The 20,880-nt window shown below is 33.2% G+C and overlaps 2 protein-coding genes and 1 pseudogene across 3 annotated transcripts in view; all 3 read right to left on the reverse strand.

Annotated features, from left to right (window-relative positions):
• The window catches only part of LOC104701848 (ABC transporter C family member 5-like), a 7,677-nt gene extending 6,928 nt beyond the window's left edge, over positions 1-749 (reverse strand). The window contains exons 1-2 of one of the 2 annotated variants that reach the window (XM_019229281.1): positions 423-749; positions 4-180 (exon numbers count right to left, since the gene is read on the reverse strand). The gene's annotated coding sequence lies outside the window, so the exon portion shown is untranslated. Of the gene's footprint in view, positions 1-3; positions 301-422 lie in introns of those variants that run through there. The other variant, XM_010417603.2, reaches the window with a different exon arrangement.
• On the reverse strand, positions 3,379-9,202 carry LOC104710861 (ethylene-responsive transcription factor ERF120-like). The gene is made up of 3 exons (XM_010427521.1): positions 8,923-9,202; positions 8,706-8,778; positions 3,379-3,749 (listed from the first exon to the last, which is right to left on the reverse strand). Exons 1-3 carry the CDS (start codon positions 9,200-9,202, stop codon positions 3,626-3,628), a joined length of 477 nt encoding a protein of 158 aa, XP_010425823.1. The 3' UTR covers positions 3,379-3,625.
• Positions 19,391-20,678, reverse strand: LOC104710875 (annotated as a pseudogene).

Below are 20,880 nucleotides of genomic sequence, written 5' to 3' on the forward strand. Positions count from 1 at the left end.
CATTTGTCGATTAGATTGTTATCAAAGATTGAGCTTCTGAGCTAAACAGCATTGACGAGACGAGACGAGACGAAGGGAATTGAACATCTAGAGGTTGCAGAGGAAGAAGAGAGCAAGCGTGAGTATGAAATAAGAAGGACAAGAGCAGAGTCACGATGTTGGTAGAGAGAAACGCAGAATCTGATAGACACATCGCACATGGAAACAAAAACGAGTTCACGTCAGAGTCCAACACGTCGAACAAGAACACAATTCCTTTTTTTTTTTTTTATAAAAAAATAAAAATTGAGACTTTTTTATTTTATTTTGTTGTTGTTGTTGTTGTTATTGTTGTTGTTGTGTTCCCATCGATGTTATCTAGAGAAGACAGAAGCAGACAAAAGCATAACACAACCTTTTAATAAGAAAAAAAACACATTAACCTGTGTGTCTGAGAGGTATCAATTCAAAGACAATGTCGCTTCTGCTTCTCTTTCTCTCTCTCCTCGCCCCCGAGAAGAGAGAGAGAGGAGATTCGTTGTGGGATTGCCGCCGCAAAGTAATGGAGAGGAATTTGATTTTGCTTTCCCCTCTTCTTCTTCTTCTTCTTCTTCTTCTTCTTCTTCTTCGTTCCCCTCACGGATCAATCTGAAGCTCGCTGTCTTTTTTACACATTCATGGATTGAATGTACAAATGTATTAGAGAAGATACAGTTAATATGTAGATAGATGTATATAGTAGTAGTCGTGTGGCTTTTGATCTTCTTCATATCTTTAAATAGTAATTGTTAATTGTCTTCTTTAAGTACTGTATTTCTTTATTAATTATTTTTTTAATAAATGTAGAAAATTTCCTTCTTTTTGTCTGATTTGTTTTTATTTTTATTTTATTTTGTTTGAAAAGATTGACAAAAGTAGATCTCACACAAGTCACACAACATTATATAATTTGTCAATTTGCCATATGCTTATTTCATTAAGAAAATAATAAATCATTATTCAGAAAAAATCCAATTATTTTATTTCCATTACTCACGAAGATTCAGTCCCTATATTTTCTATTTATGATTATATGATATTCATGGTAGAAATATAGGTAGTTTTTTTTTTATCATGAATGTCATATGATCAACATGTATGTAGGGATGTCAAAATAGGTGAAGTGAAGTATATTAAACATACAATACTGTAACTTTTTGAAAAAAAAAAACAATATATATATATATATAATAACTTAGTAGTTACATTTTAAATTTTTACTGTTGAACAAACATAAAAAATTCAGCCATAGAACTTCATAAACACTTAACTTTTATTTTTCAAATCTAGTTCAATAACTTTCTTTTTTTCACAAACACATTTAGTTATTAATCGATTTATCAAATTAAAAATTATATCAAATAACAGCTAATAAGGAATGTAAGTTTAAATCTATACTAATAAAAAGTAAGAGCTATAAGCTCTTAAAGGCGTCCACATAAAATTTTAAACCTCCAATTGTGATTAAACACTTCACTAATTAACATTTTTTAAAATCTCCAGAATTTTCTATATTCAGAATTGTTTTAAACAACAAATTAGGATTTGACATGTCATTCATTAATTTTTTTAAAAAAAATTCCAGAATTTTTTAGAAAAAGGAAAATTTTAAATTCATGGAAATAAAAGAACTATGCACAATATCCCACATCGGCTATAAAAGTTTTAGACAATGGTTCAGAACCAGTATAAATAAGATTAATATGCTTCCAACAACGAATGAGCAGGAAAACTTGATTTATCAGGCATCCAAACTTAAAAGTATATTCGGTTTGATACGGTTTTTTATTTGATCAAATTAAAACTTTCAAAAGTTTCAAAAAAATAAATTATAATATTTAAAAATTTTAAAAGTTTGAATATTATAAATATTGAAACTTTTAAAAGTTTTTACTTTTCAAAAGTTTTTAAATATTATAATTTTAAAAGTTCTTAGCTTTTAAAAAGTTTTTAAATATTATAATTTTTAAATTTTAAATGTTTAAAATATTATAAATATTTATGTAAAACATAATTTATCTTATTTATCTACGTTTGTGCTTTTTATTTCTTATGAGCTGTAAAACATATTTTTGTGTATGATTTTATAGATAAGTTGATATTTGTTCATTAATTTTTTATTTTTTATCTTATTTTTTATTTTTATGAGAAAAGAAATGATTTTGTTCTTGGAGTTTGATGGATTAACAAGTTGTGTGGTAGTCTAAAAAAAAGGTTTTTTAGTGGAAGAAAGTGAAGAAGTTGACGAGGATGAAGAAGAAAAAGAGTATAGCGAAGAACTAGACAGTAAAATTAATGATGACGATTACCACAAAATTTGACAATAGAAATGACAAGAAAGAATATGAAAAATAAGAAAACTTTGAATAAAAAACACGAAAACATAGGTGGTAGCGATCAATTAAATATGAAAACGAGTTAAATTCATGATGATAAAATTGTTTTGTTTTTCTGGTGGTCAAATAAATGGTTTAGGATATGTGAGGTCATCAGTTTAATTCGTCTCGCCTGGATGTCGAGTTAAATTCATGATTTTTTTTATCAGATTTGATTTTATAACACAACTGATTTTTATATTTCAAAAAATTATGTATCTGAAAATTTTCCTTAATACAAATTTAAATTTTTTATAAGATAATATTTTACTATCGTCATCAATCATATATAGTTTTCATCAAAATATATCAAATATACCCACGCGTGGCGTGGGTTCAAAACCTAGTATAGGAAAAATAAGAAGCTTAACGTACACTATTTTTTTTACTAATGAATTTATTTAGGTTGGACTTCATAAGAAAACGAGAAAAGTTTCTAAAATGCTCAGTTTGGGAGCAAATGCCAGCCATTCTTCATAATCAGATACCACTTTGGTCAGATCCATCGAATATATCACCATGTTGAAGATAAAGAGGAAATACTTCAATGACTTTGTTGTAATTAAAGCCAAAAAAATTCGTTGTCCCATTGCATAGTAGCTGTAGAACGTCCAACGCCGACGCCACTAGTTTGGTCTTCCGTCTTCCACGGGATATCGACATAGGCCATAGCAAGAGAAGATAGAGCTACATTAAGTTAAGAGAACGTGTATGTGCTCGGTTTGCTTGAAACCTTGCGTCATGTAGTCACATTCTTTGTTGGCTACATATAGAATTTCAGTAAGTGAATTCTTAAGACCTCTAAACAACTTATCATTTTTTTTTTCTATTCCAATAATTGTTCTTTTTAAGTTGTTGTCTTTTTGTTTAACAAAAAAACAAATGTTGTTGCCATTTATTTTATGGCATACTATAGTTAACACGTCTAACTATAATATATTAACTTTTATTACCATTGGTTACATATATATATAATCAACCACAATAAAACCAAACCAAATAGATAAAATACACACAATTTGAAATACAGGGTGGATAAAAACACAAGACAACACAACTGACATACTTCGGTTCTATCATCAATCCAATCCAATCCAATCCAAATCAAACCATTATACTTCGGTTTGCTGACAGAAAAACGTTTTACTATCCCCTAAAAATTCTTTTTTGCTTGTGAAGCAAGTAAGATGGTTCATCCTGATGAATAACCTTCTACGATCCGTTAATATTTCTCAGTCATTTTCCACCGTCATCTTCTTGGTGGAAGTTTTCTCTCCCTTTTGTGTGTCACCTCTTGCTGCAGGTCTTTGTCTGACAAGCTCAGCCGCCGCATCGTTGTAAGCATGTGCAGCCATCAGAGCCGGCGCTATGTTTTTTTGTGGCTACAAGCAAACTGAAAAAAGGCTGATTTGCACATATTTAAACTATTTTTTTTATCAAACTAAATAATAAATCTGGATAGTTTTAACAAAAGCACAAAAAATTCTAAAGCATTACAGATCAAAAAATTTTTTTGTGTGAAAATGATTCTCCTTGCATTTTTACTTGCAAACTCATCCATCAAGGTTTCATAGTCAAGTTTTGCTGCCAAACTCCTTTCAATGGACATCATCACTGTTATTTTTGTTTGATCTCCTCTGAAATCTCATCAATTTCAGAAGTTTCAGTTCGTTTAACATACCTTCACCTTAAGGATGTATAAAATATTAGTAGAGTGGGTAGAGGGAGAAAGAAGAAGGAAGAAAGAAGAAGGAAGAAAGAAGAAGGAAGAAGAAGCTATGATAGCTATTGGCTAGGGTTAACTGATTTTTTTTTTCTATTTTCGTTTTCTAAATACTAATAATTTATAAGATATATATATATTTCAAAATAATTTAAAGCTATAATATTATGCCTACAAAAAAAATGGAAAGTGTTATAAAGAAGTGATTATTCATCACTAAACATGGCACATGTTTTAACACTTGTCATGTTTCTCTCTTTTGATTAAGTGACTCATCTTTAATTGTGTGCCTATAAATATGTGATGAGTGGAATACAACTTTTGCTTTCTTATTACAAGTCCTCTTTCCTTCTCTTAATATTACTCTCCTTCTCTCCTTTAATTCTCCACCACTCATTCAAGTACTAAGAAATCCCATACGTATATATATATTAAGATCTCTTTTATATCACGTTATCAGCACGATCGTCTCTCTGCTCCAACCGATCCAACCGTTTCTATACAGATCACTCTTTTGAGAAAATGTCAACTTTTGAGATTAAGGATGAAGAAATGTGTCTAGCAGATAGTGCTACAACGCACTCAATATTTAGAGATAAAAAATATTTCTCCTCTCTCAAAATGAATGACTCCGCTAAAGGCGTGAGCACTATATCTGGAAATGCAAAGATTATAATGGGTTTTGGCGAAGCCAATTTTTCAATGCCAAGGGGAACAAAATTTGAAATAAAAGATGCATTATATTCCCCTAAGTCTCAACGAAACTTGATAAGTTTCAGAGATATCCGAAGAAATGGATATCATATAGTGACTATGAATAAGAATGACATTGAATATCTTTGCATCAAATCCGAGGAAAAACATATATTGGAAAAGTTACCAATGTTATCCTCTAGATTATATTGCACAAAAATAAATGTATTCGCATCGTATGTTACAATAAACTCAAAATTTACTAATACGTTTAAGATTTGGCATGAGAGACTTGGACATCCTGGTTCAATCATGATGCGAAAAATTGTGCAAAATTCTAATGGCCACCCGTTAAAAAACCAGAAAATTTATTGTTCTGGTGAGTTTTCATGTGATGCATGTTCTCAAGGAAAACTCATAATTAGGCCATCGCCAACCAAAGTCGGGAATGAATTGCCAATATTCTTAGAGAGAATACATGGTGATATATGTGGACCTATTCACCCTTCATGCGGGCCATTTCGTTATTTTATGGTAATGATTGACGCATCTAGTAGATGGTCATATGTGTGTCTTTTGACAACACGAAATACGGCTTTCGCAAATTCATTTCCCAAATAATCAGGTTAAAACCACAATTCCCTGATTATGCCATAAAGAAAATAAGGCTTGATAACGATGGTGAATTCACTTCACAAGCTTTTAATGAATATTGTATGTCAATGGGAATTGATGTTGAACATCCGGTCCCTCACTGTTCATACACAAAATGGCATGGCTGAATCTTTAATTAAACGGTTACAACTCATTGCTAGACCGTTGATATTGAGAACAAAACTCCCAATTTCTATATGGGATCATGCTATATTGCATGCTGCAGCGTTGGTCCAAATACGACCAAGTGCATACAATACATATTCCCCTTTACAATTAACGTCTGGTCAAGAACCAAACATTTCTCATCTCCGTGTTTTTGGATGTGCGGTTTATGTTCCTATAGCCCCACCGCAAAGAACAAAAATGGGGCCACAAAGAAGATTGGGAATATACGTCGGTTATGCATCACCAAGTGTCATAAATTATCTTGAACCACAAACTAGTGATATGTTTACAACACGTTTTGCTGATTGCCATTTTAATGAAGATGAATTTCCAGCGTTAGGGGGAGGAATTAAACAGGTACCAAAAGAGATTACATGGAATACACCATCTTTGGTACATCTTGATCCCCCTACGAATCAACGTGAGCTGGAAGTTCAGAAAATTGTACATTTACAAAATTTGGCAAATCAATTACCAGATGCGTTCACAGATACAAAAAGGGTGACAAAATCACATATTCCCGCTGCAAATGCACCATCAAGAGTTGAAATTCCTAGAGAGGAAATCGATGGGAAAAAGGTTAATGAGCCTAAAGTTCAATTGAAACGGGGGAGGCCAATAGGTTCTAAAGATAAAAATCCCCGAAAGAAAAAGAAAATGAGAGACAGAAATGAAAAGGTTCAAGAGAAACCAAGTAAAGAGAAAAGTCATCAGGAAGACGATACATAAAATTATGAAATCTCTATTAACTATGCCCAAGATGGAAAATTATGGGCTAGAGATGAAATCGATGATGATAATGGAATATTTTCTTTTTTCTGTATCTAAAGAGATTAATTATGAAAATGATGATCCTGATCCAAGGTCTGTGAGAGTGCCAACAAAGGCCTGACTGGGAGAAACGGAAAAGTGCAATGCAAACTGAATTGTTCTCCCTTAATAAAAGAAATGTCTTCGGACCTATTGTCAATGCATCTAATGATATAAAACCTATTGGGTGCAAGTGGGTTTTCGTGAGAAAGAGAAATGAGAAAGATGAGATAACACGATATAAAGCCCGACTTGTTGCACAAGGTTTTTCTCAAAGGCCGGGAGTTGATTATGAGGAAACATATTCTCCGGTCATGGATGCAATTACATTCAGGTACTTAATGAGTCTAACAGCTTCTAATAATTTAGAAATGTACCTTATGGATGTAGTGACAGCGTATTTATATGGATCATTGGATAATGAAATACACATGAAAATTCCAGAAGGATTTAAGGTTCCTGAGACTTTAAAGGAAAAGCCTAATGAGATATATGCGGTAAAATTACAGCGATCACTTTACGGATTAAAACAATCCGGACGCATGTGGTATAATCGCTTAAGCGATTACTTATTGAAGAAAGGGTATGTAAATAATGAAATATGCCCTTGCGTCTTTATAAAGAAATCCTCATCGGGATTTGTGATCATTGCTGTATATGTTGATGATCTCAATATAATTGGAACTCAAAAGGAGATTGATGATGCTAGAACTCATATGAAAGAAGAATTCGAAATGAAAGATCTTGGAAAGACAAAATTTTGTCTCGGTCTTCAAATAGAACATCTCCAAGATGGAGTATTTGTGCATCAGTCAAATTATACGAAAAAGATTTTAAAGCGCTTTTATATGGATAAAGCGACTCCTTTGAGTACTCCAATGGTCGGTAGGTCTCTGAATGTTGATACAGATCCATTCAGACCTTGTGAAGAGAATGAAGAAATACTTGGTCCCGAAGTACCTTATATGAGTGCTATCAGTGGACTTATGTATCTTGCAAATTGTACCGACCAGACATTGCATTTGCAACTAATTTACTTGCAAGATACAACTCAGCTCTTACCCGCAGGCACTGGAATGGAATTAAGCACATATTCCGCTATCTTCAAGGTACGATTGACTTGGGATTGTTGTATCGAAGAAACTCTACGTTTGGTCTAGTTGGTTTTGCAGATGCAGGATATTTATCGGATCCACATAAATCTCGATCCCAAACTGGATACGTTTTCACAATTGGAGGAACTGCAATCTCGTGGCGTTCACAAAAACAGACTTTGGTCGCCACCTCTTCGAACCACGCAGAACTAATAGCGCTTCATGAAGCATGCAGAGAATGTGTATGGCTCAGATCCATGTCAAACCATATAAAAGATGCAAGTGGAATGATCAGCAGTAAGGAGCCAACGACACTATACGAAGACAATGCAGCTTGTGTCGCTCAAATCAAAGAAGGTTATATCAAGAGCGACAGAACAAAACATATTCCTCCAAGATTCTTCTCCTACGCTCAAGAACTCGAGAAGAACAAGGAAGTCAATATCCAATATATCCGATCAAGTGATAACGCAGCAGATCTCTTTACAAAATCGCTTCCGACTACCATATTCAGGAAGCATATTCATAGCATCGGAATGCGTCATCTACGAGATCTTTAAAGAAAAGACCACTCATATCTTTTCCAGGGGGAGATTACGTCACTGTACTTTTTTTTCCTTATCATGGTTTTTATCCCAATGGGTTTTTCCATCATAAGGTTTTTAACGAGGCAACACGTAATTCTCTAGTGATGAATATTCAAGGGGGAGTGTTATAAAGAAGTGATTATTCATCACTAAATATGACACATGTTTTAACACTTGTCATGTTTCTCTCTTTTGATTAAGTGACTCATCCTTAATTGTGTGCCTATAAATATGTGATGAGAGGAAACATTGTATGTGGTCGTGGAATACAACTTTTGCTTTCTTATTACAAGTCCTCTTTCCTTCTCTTAATATTACTCTCCTTCTCTTCTTTAATTCTCCACCACTCATTCAAGTACTAAGAAATCTCATACGTATATATATATATATTAAGATCTCTTTTATATCAGAAAGCTGATAGTTTAGGTAATCGAACCTGGTAAGTGAAGGTGAGAGATACCTAAATACTACCACTAGACTACCTATACCTACTTAATTTTAAGGCCGAATTGTTTTTAATATATTATCGGCCGCAAGCACTTGCTTGCTTCGCTTGTACCTGTGGCCGGCTCTGGCAGCCATATCCGCTGTTGGAAACGTTCCAAGCCATCTTCTTACTTTCAAACTCGGATCCCATATCTCCGCCGACAAGGTACCTGATGGTATACATATGAAAGTACATAAACTACTGGACCATACCGATCAACATAACGTATTATTGGAATATATACAAGTTAGCTGATTGCTTAAGAAAATATATACATAAACTAGTAGAAACAATATTCTCAAAGCTGATTTACCTGATGGCTTTTTCCTCACTCCTTTGAACTTCTTCTCCTTCTTCTCCATGGTATCTTCGTGCCGTGGGAATACACAACCGTTGCAACGGGTGATACCAGAGAGAGGACAAGGACCAGCGTTCAAAGATGGAAGACGAGATTCGCATGTTGAAGTGTCACCTTCGAAGTTTGATATCACTTGTCGCAAAGCAGAAACCATGATCACAGGCTCTTCATCTCTTGTCACATAAGGAATGAAATTGTTGTCTTGATCGTACGAGGGAACATCTGTTGGATCCATTTTTTGTTGTGTGGATGTTGTATGATGATTTGAAAACAAAGGGATTTATATATACCACGGAGACATGTTAAAGAATCGTAGACAATGGAAAGAATATTTCTGTCTGTTTTATTGACAAATGATTCATTTACATATATACAGAAGAACATATCTTCGATCCTAAATGCTAAGATACTCTCGAATATACATAAGTGCGGAAAGGAAACTAACTAATCCAATCCCTAAACATACGTGAGTGATTAATATTCCAATACCCTCCCGCAAACAGGAGCATGTAGGTTCATAATGCCTAGTTTGTCCCGAAAATCGTCAAATCATTGCCCACCAAGTGGTTTGGTAAAGATGTCTGCCAACTGTGTAGAACTATCCACATGAACTGGTGTTAAAATACCTTTCTGAATTTTTTCGCGTATAAAATGGCAATCATTCTCGATATGCTTCGTACGCTCATGGAAGACAGGGTTTGTGGCGATGTATATTGCTGATTTGCTATCACAACAAAGACGCATTGGTTGAGCATGAGGTACACCAAGATCCTGTAGAACACGTTTCAGCCACAAAAGCTCTTTGGTGATGTATGCCATGGTGCGATACTCTGCCTCCGTAGATGACATGCTCACGGTGTCTTGCTTTTTGGCTTTCCATGAGATTGGTGACTCTCCAAGTTAAACAAAATACCCAGAAACTGAACGTCTTGAGTTTCGACAGCTCGACCAATCAGAATCACACCATCATGTAATGTGGAAATTGTTTTGTGCTTTTAAAAGAATACCTTGGCCAGCAGTCCCTTTCAAGTAACACACAGCTCGTAATGCTGCTTGCCAATGGTCTTCCCTTGGAGTCTTCATATATTGTGCTAGGACATGTACACAATAAGCCAAATCTGGTTGTGTAGACACCAAATAAATCAGTTTCCCAATCAGACGTCAATACGGTTCTGGATCCAGAAGCAAAGGTGAAGTGGAACGAGAGAGATTGTGGTTTTGCTCTAGCGGAAACATGACAGGTTTGCATCCCAACAAGCTTGCGGCGTGGACAATATCCAAAGCATATTTCCTTTGGTTTAAGTAAAATCCCTTTGAACTTCTGGCAACCTCAATTCCCAAGAAATATTTCAGAGCACCGAGATCCTTCATCTTGAAACAAGAAGCCAAATATTCTTTGAAGATATGCATAGCTTTATGGGAGTTGCTAGTAACGATCATATCATCAACATAAATCAAAATATGTATTCGTATCCCACCTTGAGCAAAAACAAACAAAGAGTAGTCTGAGAGAGATTGTTCGAACCCGTACTCGCACAAAGCCGTCGTCAACTTTTCAAACCAACATCGAGGTGCTTGTTTCAACCCATACAAAGACTTGCGTAATCTACAAACTTTCTTCTCATCACTCGCAAAATAACCAGGTGGGGGCTTCATGTAAACTTCTTCGGTTAGATCTCCATGGAGAAAGGCATTATGCACATCCATTTGGTGTACAGGCCAATTATTTCCTGCAGCCACTTCCAAGAATATACGGACTGTTTGCATTCGGGCAACCGGAGCAAAGGTTTCACCATAGTCTTTACCTTCAACTTGGCTGTTTCCTAGAGCGACCAATTGCGCCTTGTATCGCTCAATGGAGCCATCAGAATTATGTTTAATCTTGTAAACCCACTTCGAACCAATTGCTTTCTTTCCAAGAGGCAAATCTTCAATGGTCCAAGTATTATTCTCCTCAAGAGAAGCTATTTCAGAACCCATAGCATTGTTCCATACTTTACTTTTAACCGCTTGTTGAAACGTCTTTGGCTCAACACCATCTGTGATTGCAACCAGATATGCCCGATGTGTAGCTGAAAAACGTTTACAGCTCACATAATTTTCAATTGGATACAAAGATTTAGAATTACCCAGTAAGCTTGTCTGAGCCGTATAAGTCTTATAATCTCTCAATTTGACTGGCGGATTGTGTGGCCGTTGGCTGCGGCGGAGTGGAACAACCTCCGAAATCTGGATTTCTTCTTCTTCGTTTTGAGGAACCGGTGATGAGGGCGGAGTTGTGTCAGGTGATGAAATCGGAGAAGTCGAGTTTGGTGGTGAATTCGGTGATGCAGGCTCTATTTCGATGTTAACATTCTCCGTTGGTGAAGTTGGGATTGTGGTGTCGTGAGTAACATTTGGACTTGACAAATTAGGCCCATCTCTAGAGACCACATCAATTGGGCTTGTTTGATTTAGTGACCCTTAAGTCACGTACCTCTTCTTCTTCGTTTAGATACAAAGCTCCGATTCTTGGCACCAAAAGAGTTTCAGCTTTTTCTTCTTCCTCAAGCGCAAACGGAAATTCGTTTTCGCTGAACACGACATCACGTGAGACAAAGAAAATCTTCTCTTCAAGATCGTACAATCTCCATCCTTTCTTTCCATGTGGGTATCCAACAAAAACACACTTTTTGCTCCTCGGTGCGAATTTTTCACCTTTGCTTTTCTGATTATGTGCATAGAATAATGACCCAAATACACACAGGTGATCATACGATGGTGCACACCCATGGATTCGCTCATACGGCGTCATACCTCCCAAAATGGAGCTTGGTGTACGATTAATTAGATAACCTGCCGTTAACACGCATTCTCCCCAAAACTCTATAGGAAGACTTTCTTGAAATTTCAATGCTCTTGCGACATTTAATATATGACGATGCTGTTAAATTTGGGCTTATCTTGAGCTTCTAACTAAAAACCAATTGACAATCAAACCAAGTACCACATATGGAATTTTAACACGCCTCCTCGAGATGATAACTCTATCTCGAACCGATCTCACTTGAACCGATAATAAACCCCTTCTTGAGCCCCCATTACTCGGGTTAATAAGAGGCATGTACGTATCCACTTTTCTAGGTCCACCAGAACTTGAACCTTGGGCTCTGATACCATGTTAAATTTGGGCTTATCTTGGGCTTATCTTGGGCTTCTAACTAAAAACCAATTGACAATTAGTAGATTGGCCCTGACCCTTTATATATTAATAATAGTTTTATCAAACTTCAGATGTGAGACTTGGATTGTATTCCAATAGATGCTTCCTCTCAACTCGTCCGTTTTGTTGTGGTGTGACAACACATGACGTTTCATGTACAATTCCAAGGCTCGAGAAGAATTTAGTTAAACAAATGAACTCAGATCCGTTGTCGCTTCTTACAACTTTCACATCTTTCTGAAATTGACGGGTTGTCATCGCTACAAAATTTTTTAGTTGTGTTGGTGCTTCTGCTTTATCATTCAAGAGATAAATCCATACTCCTCTAGAGTAATCGTCTACTATTGTTAGAAAGTAGCGTGCACCCGAAGACGAGGACATTCGATATGGACCCCATAAATCGCAATGCACTAGCTCGAAAATTCCAGTTGTAAGAGGAAAAGAAGTTCTCGTTTGCTTTGCTCGAAGACAGACATCACAAGCTTTTGCGGGTGACTTAGTCAAGCGCCCATAATCAAAACCCCGAAGAAACTCGAGTACTTTAGATGAAGGATGTCCCATTCTTTTGTGCAACAACTCTAATACATTGTCACCACCAGTTGTTGTCACAGCTCCCACTGTTTCTACACCACGAAAGTAAAACGTTCCTCTTTCACGTTTACCCGCTCCTACCACTGCTCTTGTTACACGGTCTTGAATAAGTAGAAAGTGAGGAGCCATCTGAACCACACAGGCATTTTCATCCATTAGTTGTCCCAATAAGATTAGATCTGAGCAAAACTCCTCAACCCAAAAAACTGATAGCAAACACAGATTAGAGCTTAACCATGCTGTCCCTTCTTTAGTGGTTACTCTTTCTCTACCATCCGCCAACGTCATCAGAACGGGGTCAATCTCTCTCACATCAGTTAACACATCTAACTTGCTTGTCATGTGATGTGTAGCACCTGTATCTAAAATCCAAGAAGGATTAGAACTTTTACCAATGAGTTGTTCGGTGGACCTTGTATTTTCCGCATTTAGAAGCGTCTTCATGGCTTGCCACTGGTCATCATTCAAACCACTCACATCGTCTCTATCATGGTCTGTGATCACATAATTAACGTTCACCACATGTTGTGTGCCACCACTATTCATAGAATTCGCACATGCCTTGAGATTGCATAGAAAGATCATCCTCCTATGCACTTCAATCGGTTTCTGGATCGGGTTCAAGTTCAGGTTTTGGACCATTGTCGCTGGATTCGTTTTCGTCGAGATCGGATTCGCGTTGTTCGTGATCGGATTCGTGTCCTCGGTCAGGTTCATGTTTCGGGTCGCGTTCGTGTTGCTGTTTGATTTATACGGTTTTTCAAAGAAAATAAGTTTTAGGCTCTGATACCATGAAGAATCATAGACAATGGAAATGATTCATTTACATATATACAGAAGAACATATCTTCGATCCTAAATGCTAAGATACTCTCGAATATACATAAGTGAGGAAAGGAAACTAACTAATCCAATCCCTAAACATACGTGAGTGATCAATATTCCAATACATGTGGTCCTATGTGAATCCTATAAAATCTCTGAACACGCGGACATCGTTATTAGATATTTTTATTTTTGTAATAAAACGCGATTATTTCTGAAAGAAAACGCGATTGTTAACCTTATTGACTTATTAAGAAGAGTGTGTTGACTATCGTTTTTTGGCCAAGCTTTATGAACTGATGTTATAACTGATGTAATATCATCAGTCCAACGAGTAAACAAGAAATACACACATATATATATATATATTTTGGACAAAACAAGTAATACATTTCTTAGTTAACAATGTCACATCAAAGCGATTGTATATATTATCTGTGATTTTGTTTAGATAAAAAAGACAGAAAATTTTGAAAGGTGTGATCGACTGGTCGGATGACATTTGGTATAGTAAAATTGTTTTCAATCACAGTAAATGTGCTAACAAAATGTATTTATACAATACTCTAATTTGAAGAGAAAAACGTTCATATTTTTACTCTACTTAAAAGTGGTGGAACTCTTTTTTACAGCTCATTTACTGTCCCCTATTTATTTAGTCATGAAATTTTTCAACCATTCAAAGCCCAAGTGTTTTCTGCTAATACGTATAAATCAGTTTAATTTGTAATTTGGACTGCAAAATGTACACATGTTTTAAATGTTTAAAATAAATGCTGTTGTCTTTTGTTTTGACCGAAAAAAAAAAACAAATGCTGTTGTCTTTTATAAACAAATCCTGTTGTTTTCTCACTTTCTGTAAACAGAAAACGCTTGGGCTTTGGGAGTATTTATGAATAAAGTATTCATATTTCTGAACTTTAATCATAAATTAGGAGCATTTCCCATTTCTGTTTTGTTTTTTACTTTATTTGGAGATATGTTTCCTCCAAATTCATTTTTGCCATATTTTTTTTGTATTTATATTTATTATAAAACAAAATTCTATTACACAATATTCATTAGTTATTAAAATAAAATTTATCAAGTTTATTTTTAATGGAGTGGAGAAATGAATCAAAATCCTTCAAAAATACGGAGATCTCCACTCTGGAGATGAAAATGAAGTGGGGTTGGAAAAGTTTTTTTTAATAAATGAAGTTTAAAGATAAAAATAAATGAGTTGGAGATGGTCTAAAATTGTTTTTTTTTGGGGGGCTCAACATCAGCTCTTCATTAACCAAATATCACAATAGCACAACAATATTCCCTGTTGGGTTTTGCATTTTCTGTTTTTTATTTATGTTTAATTAATTATCGACATACTATTTATTTTATACGTTCATTTTAGTTTATGCAACAAACTTATCGACATATTATTTATTTTATACGTTCATTTTAGTTTATGCAACAAACTTATTTTTTTGTAAAAACATAGAATAATTTAATAAATACCAGAACCAAACCAAAATCAAACTGAACCGAATCGAAATACATGAGGTTTTCATATGGTTTTATTTTTTAACTAAACCGATAAACCATAAAATCATAAAAAAGATCATAACCAAACCAAATTACATACAATTTCAGTATAAATTTAGTTTTTATGAAACCAAAAAAACCCATAAAACCAAAACCAAAACCAAAACCAAACTACATAGTTTAACGAAATACAAATTTATTTACTTGGAATTAAATAATATAATAATTGAAAACCACATATCGGAAGATTCTCTTATGAAACAAATATATCTTTTTTTATAAATTGGTTATATTATAAGAAAATATGAATTATAAATTGGTTAGGAAATTTGGACAAAGGATACAATTTCTTTAAGTGAGATATTACCAATATTCATCAATAGAATCTCCAGAAATTCGTATTCTTTTATTTTCTGATATCATATATATTTGTGCACTACCACCCAGGACCACTATTGCCATTATATTTGTAATTCAAAAACTCTAAATTATCACACAAAATGACCAAATCCATCGTTTGTGCTTTCTTCATCATTGTTATATATTTTTCGAAAACAAAAAAGAAACTGATAATATGTTATTATGATTATACTTGTGTAGGGATGATGGTGAATGAGTTTGAATAAACGAGGGCGATGCAACGAGGTTTTAAAAGAATAATAGATTGTGGTGCTGGCAACTGTAGCGCTCTGTGCCTACAGAAACGGAAGGGCTTGGGTCGATGCGTCAAACCAGAAGGCCACTACACCCTCAAATGCTTTTGTTATTATCCTTGCCTTTGAAGTTTTTTATTTTATTTTATATCATCTGATATATATCTTTCAATCTATATATATATATATATCTATATATATATATATATATATAATAACAATAAAAAAAATGCGACTAACAGTTAGTCGTGATGGATCATTAAAACAGTTATTTATGAAAAGTTACAATTGTTCATTATAGAGTTACAAATGTTCACTGTAGAGTTGTGATTATCGGAACATTCATATCTTTTGAATCTATATATATTTATCGGTTTGAACTGTTTTCATTATGTCATGACACAAAATCAACAAAAATTTCAATCTCAACGGTTTATAAATTTTTCTAAATTACTTTCTAGCATTCATTCTTTTAAAAGTCAAGAAAATCATCTAATTAACAAAAGATTTTTGGAATGATGAATACAATAGCAATCCGAATAAATGACACCAAAAGTTGTGTTTTTTCAATCGTACATTTTGGATAGTTTTCCAAAAAAATCTGTAAAAAAATTAAATTTTGTGTTTTACAAAAAGTTGTGATTTTTTAATGTCACATTTTTTTGTAATGTTTCAACTGTTCATTGTAGAGTTATGTTTATTCGAATATTCATATCTTTTAAAATCTATATATATATATATGTTTTTTTGAACTGTTTTCATTTTTTTTTATCATGACACAAAATAATATAAACTATCAACCTCAACGGTTTTTACAGCTTTCTAAATTATTCTCTAGCATTCATTCTTTTAAAAGTAAAGAAATTCCTCCAATTTTGATTTAACAAAAGATTTTTGGAATGATAAATCTAATTTACAACTTTTAGTAAATTTTAAATATATAAAAATTTAATGAAAATACCTGGAGTTTTTTTTCCAAGAGTTAGATGTATTATATAGCGAGTTTTTGAATTTGACTTTTCAATATGGTAATAAAGATGCATTTTATTTAAAAACAGTTTATATGGGGTATAAATATAATCCAATGTAGACACAATAGTTGCGATTTTTCGTAATAACTTTTCGTAAAATTTTTGTTTTTTTGTTTTTTGAAAAAAAAAATTGAAACAATTTTATCTGTTCATTGTAGAGTTGTGCCTTTTCACTATATTTTATTTATATTTTTCAACATAACTTTTCGTTCTAAAATGTGTGTCTATTTAAATAGTCATGTCTTTTGAACTCTCTTTATATTTGTCTCTTCATTAGTAACTATTAAGTTCATTGAAACAAATTTTCCATTTTATGTTGAATCTAAATAATTAAATATTAATATCTAATATTCAACGTTATTCTATAATCTAACTAAAATTTTAGAAATGGTTATAGCAATAGAGAAATTTAATACAACTTAATAAAGAATTTACATTTGCATCTATTTACCGTAACTTTTCTTTAAAAAATAGTTTAATATTTAAAAATATAAGAATAGTCTGAATAAATGCGAACAACAGTTGCAATTTTTTTCTAGTATTTTTTTTGTTAAAAAATTGTTTTTATTTGTTTTTTTTAAAACTCAAACAGTTGTATCTTTTCATTATAGAGTTGTGTCTTTTCACTATATTTTATTCATATTTTTTTATCACATTTTTCGTTCTAATAGGTGTGTCTATTTAAATAGTCTTGTGTTTTGAACTTTTTATATATTTATCTCTTCATCAATAACTAACATAACTAACAAATCATTGTTCGTTGAAACAAATTTTCCGTTTTATGTTGAATCTAAATAATTTGGATATTAATATCTAATATTCAAATTTATTCTATAATCTGAACCAAATTTTAGAAATAATTATAGCAATATAGTAAATTTAATTAAACTTAATATAGAATTTACAGTTGCGTCTATTTATCGTAACTTTCGTTAAACACTATTTTAAATAATTTTATTTTGTTTTTAAAAGTTGTGTATTTTATTTTTAATTTTTCGTTGATACAGTTTCACTCACTATTAAAGTATTTTTAATTATAATTATATAATAGAAAATTATATTTACTCATTACAACCATTAGATCAATATTCTCAGTTAGGATCACTTTTTCATAATAATTTTTTAATTGTATCTCTTTATCATAATTCTTTATAAAATATCTTATATATTCATAAAATATCTTATATATTTATTATACTGTAAACAATACTTTTTGCAAAATTGCGTCTATTCTACATAATATTTTTTGTTATAAGTTTTCAATTTGATGGTTGTGTTTTTAGTAACAGTTTATGTTTATATATTCAAATTATTCTATTACATTCAAATGATTTTATAATGTATAATTTAAAATTTAAATTTTTTTTTCTAAAATATTTTCCCTGCGACATCGCGGAGGGTCTGAGTCCTAGTTATAATAAATGAAAAAAACTAATTAATAAATCATGTTTACTTGCTATCCATTTTAGATAGAAGAAATATGATTAACTGTTCTCGACCTTCTCAAACTATTCTAGAAACTGAAAATGTGAATCCTAAGTCAACTAAAAAAACTATGTGTTGATACCAATAAATCCTAAAATTAGTTTAATTTGGTAAAGTAAATGAGTTGTGAACTTTTGTCTCAAACATTAATTTTGTAGATAGAGAGAAATGAAGAAATGTTAAGATATCATAAAAGAGTGGAATTATGGGTAAACAAATTAGAAGTATGTTTGTAGTTATGAATGGTGGTATAGTTAAAAAAAAAAATTATAACAAAAACCGTGTTTGTAGTAAAAAATGTCACTACGAAAACACTTTTAAAAGGTACTATAGTTGGTTAGATATAAAAAGTCTTCGGACCTAAGAAATGTTGTACCCAGGTCTCGACTCAAATAATTATTGGACCCTGTGCTATATTGAAGCTTTTCGAAAGTTAGACCCTATTTTACAGTTATCTAACTTTTAGAAACTTAAAATGCAAAGAAAAAAAGTTAAATTAGCACGATCTGGTGCACTGGTAAACCCCTAGAGCCGGCGCTGGTTGTGCACGATCTGATCCGACCTGATTTTTTGCAAGTTTCGGTTCAAACCGGTTTGGCATTTGGTTCAATTCAGAGAGATTGAGATTTATGTATGGTTACCTAACCTGACCCGATCTGACCTGATTAATCGATCGATTATCCGATTAACTCGATTAAACAAAAATTATACTGAAAGTATAGCAAGAAACCAAAATTAAAGCGGTTTTAACAGATTTAACCGGTTTCAACCGATTTCAACAAGAGAAACCCAACAAATCAGTTCAATTCGAAAGAAATTAAATAACCAAAAAAACCTGAAACCCGACCCGACCTAACCCGAATATCTGAACTCGCAGGTCTATGGTTCTCATTTATAACCCATGAAGATTTCTTTAGAGACTTCTTTCACACATATCCTGATCTGATTGGTCTTTTTTTTTTCTTATAATTTGAATTAAATAATAGTTAAACTATATTAAAAAATATGAAAATAATATATTTGAGAGATTCATAGAGTTTCTACCAATGTTGATGTTCTAAAGAAGTACAATCGTACAGAAAACCAAAAGACACAAAGTTTATCACACTAACATTTCAAAAGTCTACTGAAGGTTGACCAGCTATCCTGCTAAGCTTAAACTTGAAAATAGTGTTACCTTGAGGCCTTTTCTCTTCCCAATACTTGTCAACCATATATAACCCATCATACACATAATCCTTTCCTCTATGATCCAATCTCTTTTTGCCTAGGATCACTCGCACTAGAGTCTTTTCCTTAATGTTATTAGCTAAAGCCAAATTTCCTCCAACAAGCTTCTGATCTTTGATTGCTTTCTAATCCCTGCTCTTCACATTACCTCCTTAACCACAATAGATCATCACACCATTAACAAATCTATCGTCGTAATCATTACCTTCAGATGAAACAATGCTAGTAGCTACTTCCATGGTTCCTTTCTTCATGTAATCAATCCCACCCATGATGTCGAAGTGAAGACCGATTACATTAAGTTCTGCTCTGAATTGAAAATTTTCTCCAACCTCGACTCCAGGGATTGGTCCAATCATCTTTTGACAGTTCACTTGCATCCCCATTTCACTATGAATAGTACGAGTTTGGTGATGTATCCTACTTTTGGCAGTCTTGGATTCACCTTTTCGTATTGCATTGTCACAATCGAATACCTTGTGAACTTTCTCTCGTGGGCTAAGATATTTGAATATCTGGTTTTGTTGTATAGTTGGAATGACTCCAAGTTTATTCAATTGTCTTTCGTCTTTGTGTTGAGCTGGTTTATAAGCATCGACTCTGTGTCTTACCGCAACTGAATTACTCAACTTCTTCTTCGCCGGTGAGTATCCATGTTTCTGCACATCATTAGCTCTTGGTCTTAATGCAGTTGCATTACACAAATTCTTCTTCGCTGGGGAATACTTATATTTTGGCACAATTCTGGCTACCGAAGGATCCTTGTGAAAGTTACCAAAATAAAGTCTTCTTTTGCTTTGAGAAGCCATTAGCTTAATACTTTCCTCAGCTCCTAATTGTTTCACTTTACTTTCAGAAAATAAAGGAATTTTCCTCTTAGCTAGAGAAAATTTTCAATTCCCAACATTGCCGATAGTTGTTATATTGAAACCAGCTTTCTTCATAATCAAATCAAACGATTCGGCTTCCTTAGGGCTATGGTAATTGTGATGACTAACACCAACACGATTGCTATCTTCATGACCATCTAAATCCTCTTTTGTCTCACTTGTAAGAGCAACTACATCACTACCAATCTCAATTCTCTCATTTTTTAACAATAAACTGTGGAAAATCTCTAACCGAAGAGACCTTTCGTCGCTTATAAGAGGAGGAGATCCTTTGAATCATCATGATCCTACAATGTGCACAAAATCAATTGTTTGGTAAACAAAGATGAAACCCTTATAATAAATCTCTACTATCCCACACATAAATTATAAGAAATCAAGAAAATATAAAGTTTTTAACTCATGTTCAAACATATATAATTCCAAGAAAATGACATGTGTAACAAGAATCATATAAATATTGAAATCTAACAATAATTTCAAGA

The sequence above is a fragment of the Camelina sativa genome, chromosome 1, assembly GCF_000633955.1.
Source record: "Camelina sativa cultivar DH55 chromosome 1, Cs, whole genome shotgun sequence".
In the NCBI taxonomy this organism is placed as follows: domain Eukaryota; kingdom Viridiplantae; phylum Streptophyta; class Magnoliopsida; order Brassicales; family Brassicaceae; genus Camelina; species Camelina sativa.

Bases quoted from the DNA above. Each gene is read 5' to 3' on its own strand.
- LOC104710861 (XM_010427521.1), bottom strand. From the start codon at position 9,202: ATGGATCCAACAGATGTTCCCTCGTACGATCAAGACAACAATTTCATT. The intron at 8,779-8,922 runs GTAAATCAGCTT...GTATACCATCAG, and splicing joins AGTGAGGAAAAAGCCATCAG to GTACCTTGTCGGCGGAGATA. The intron at 3,750-8,705 runs TATGGCTGCCAG...AGCGCCGGCTCT, and splicing joins GGAACGTTTCCAACAGCGGA to GATGGCTGCACATGCTTACA.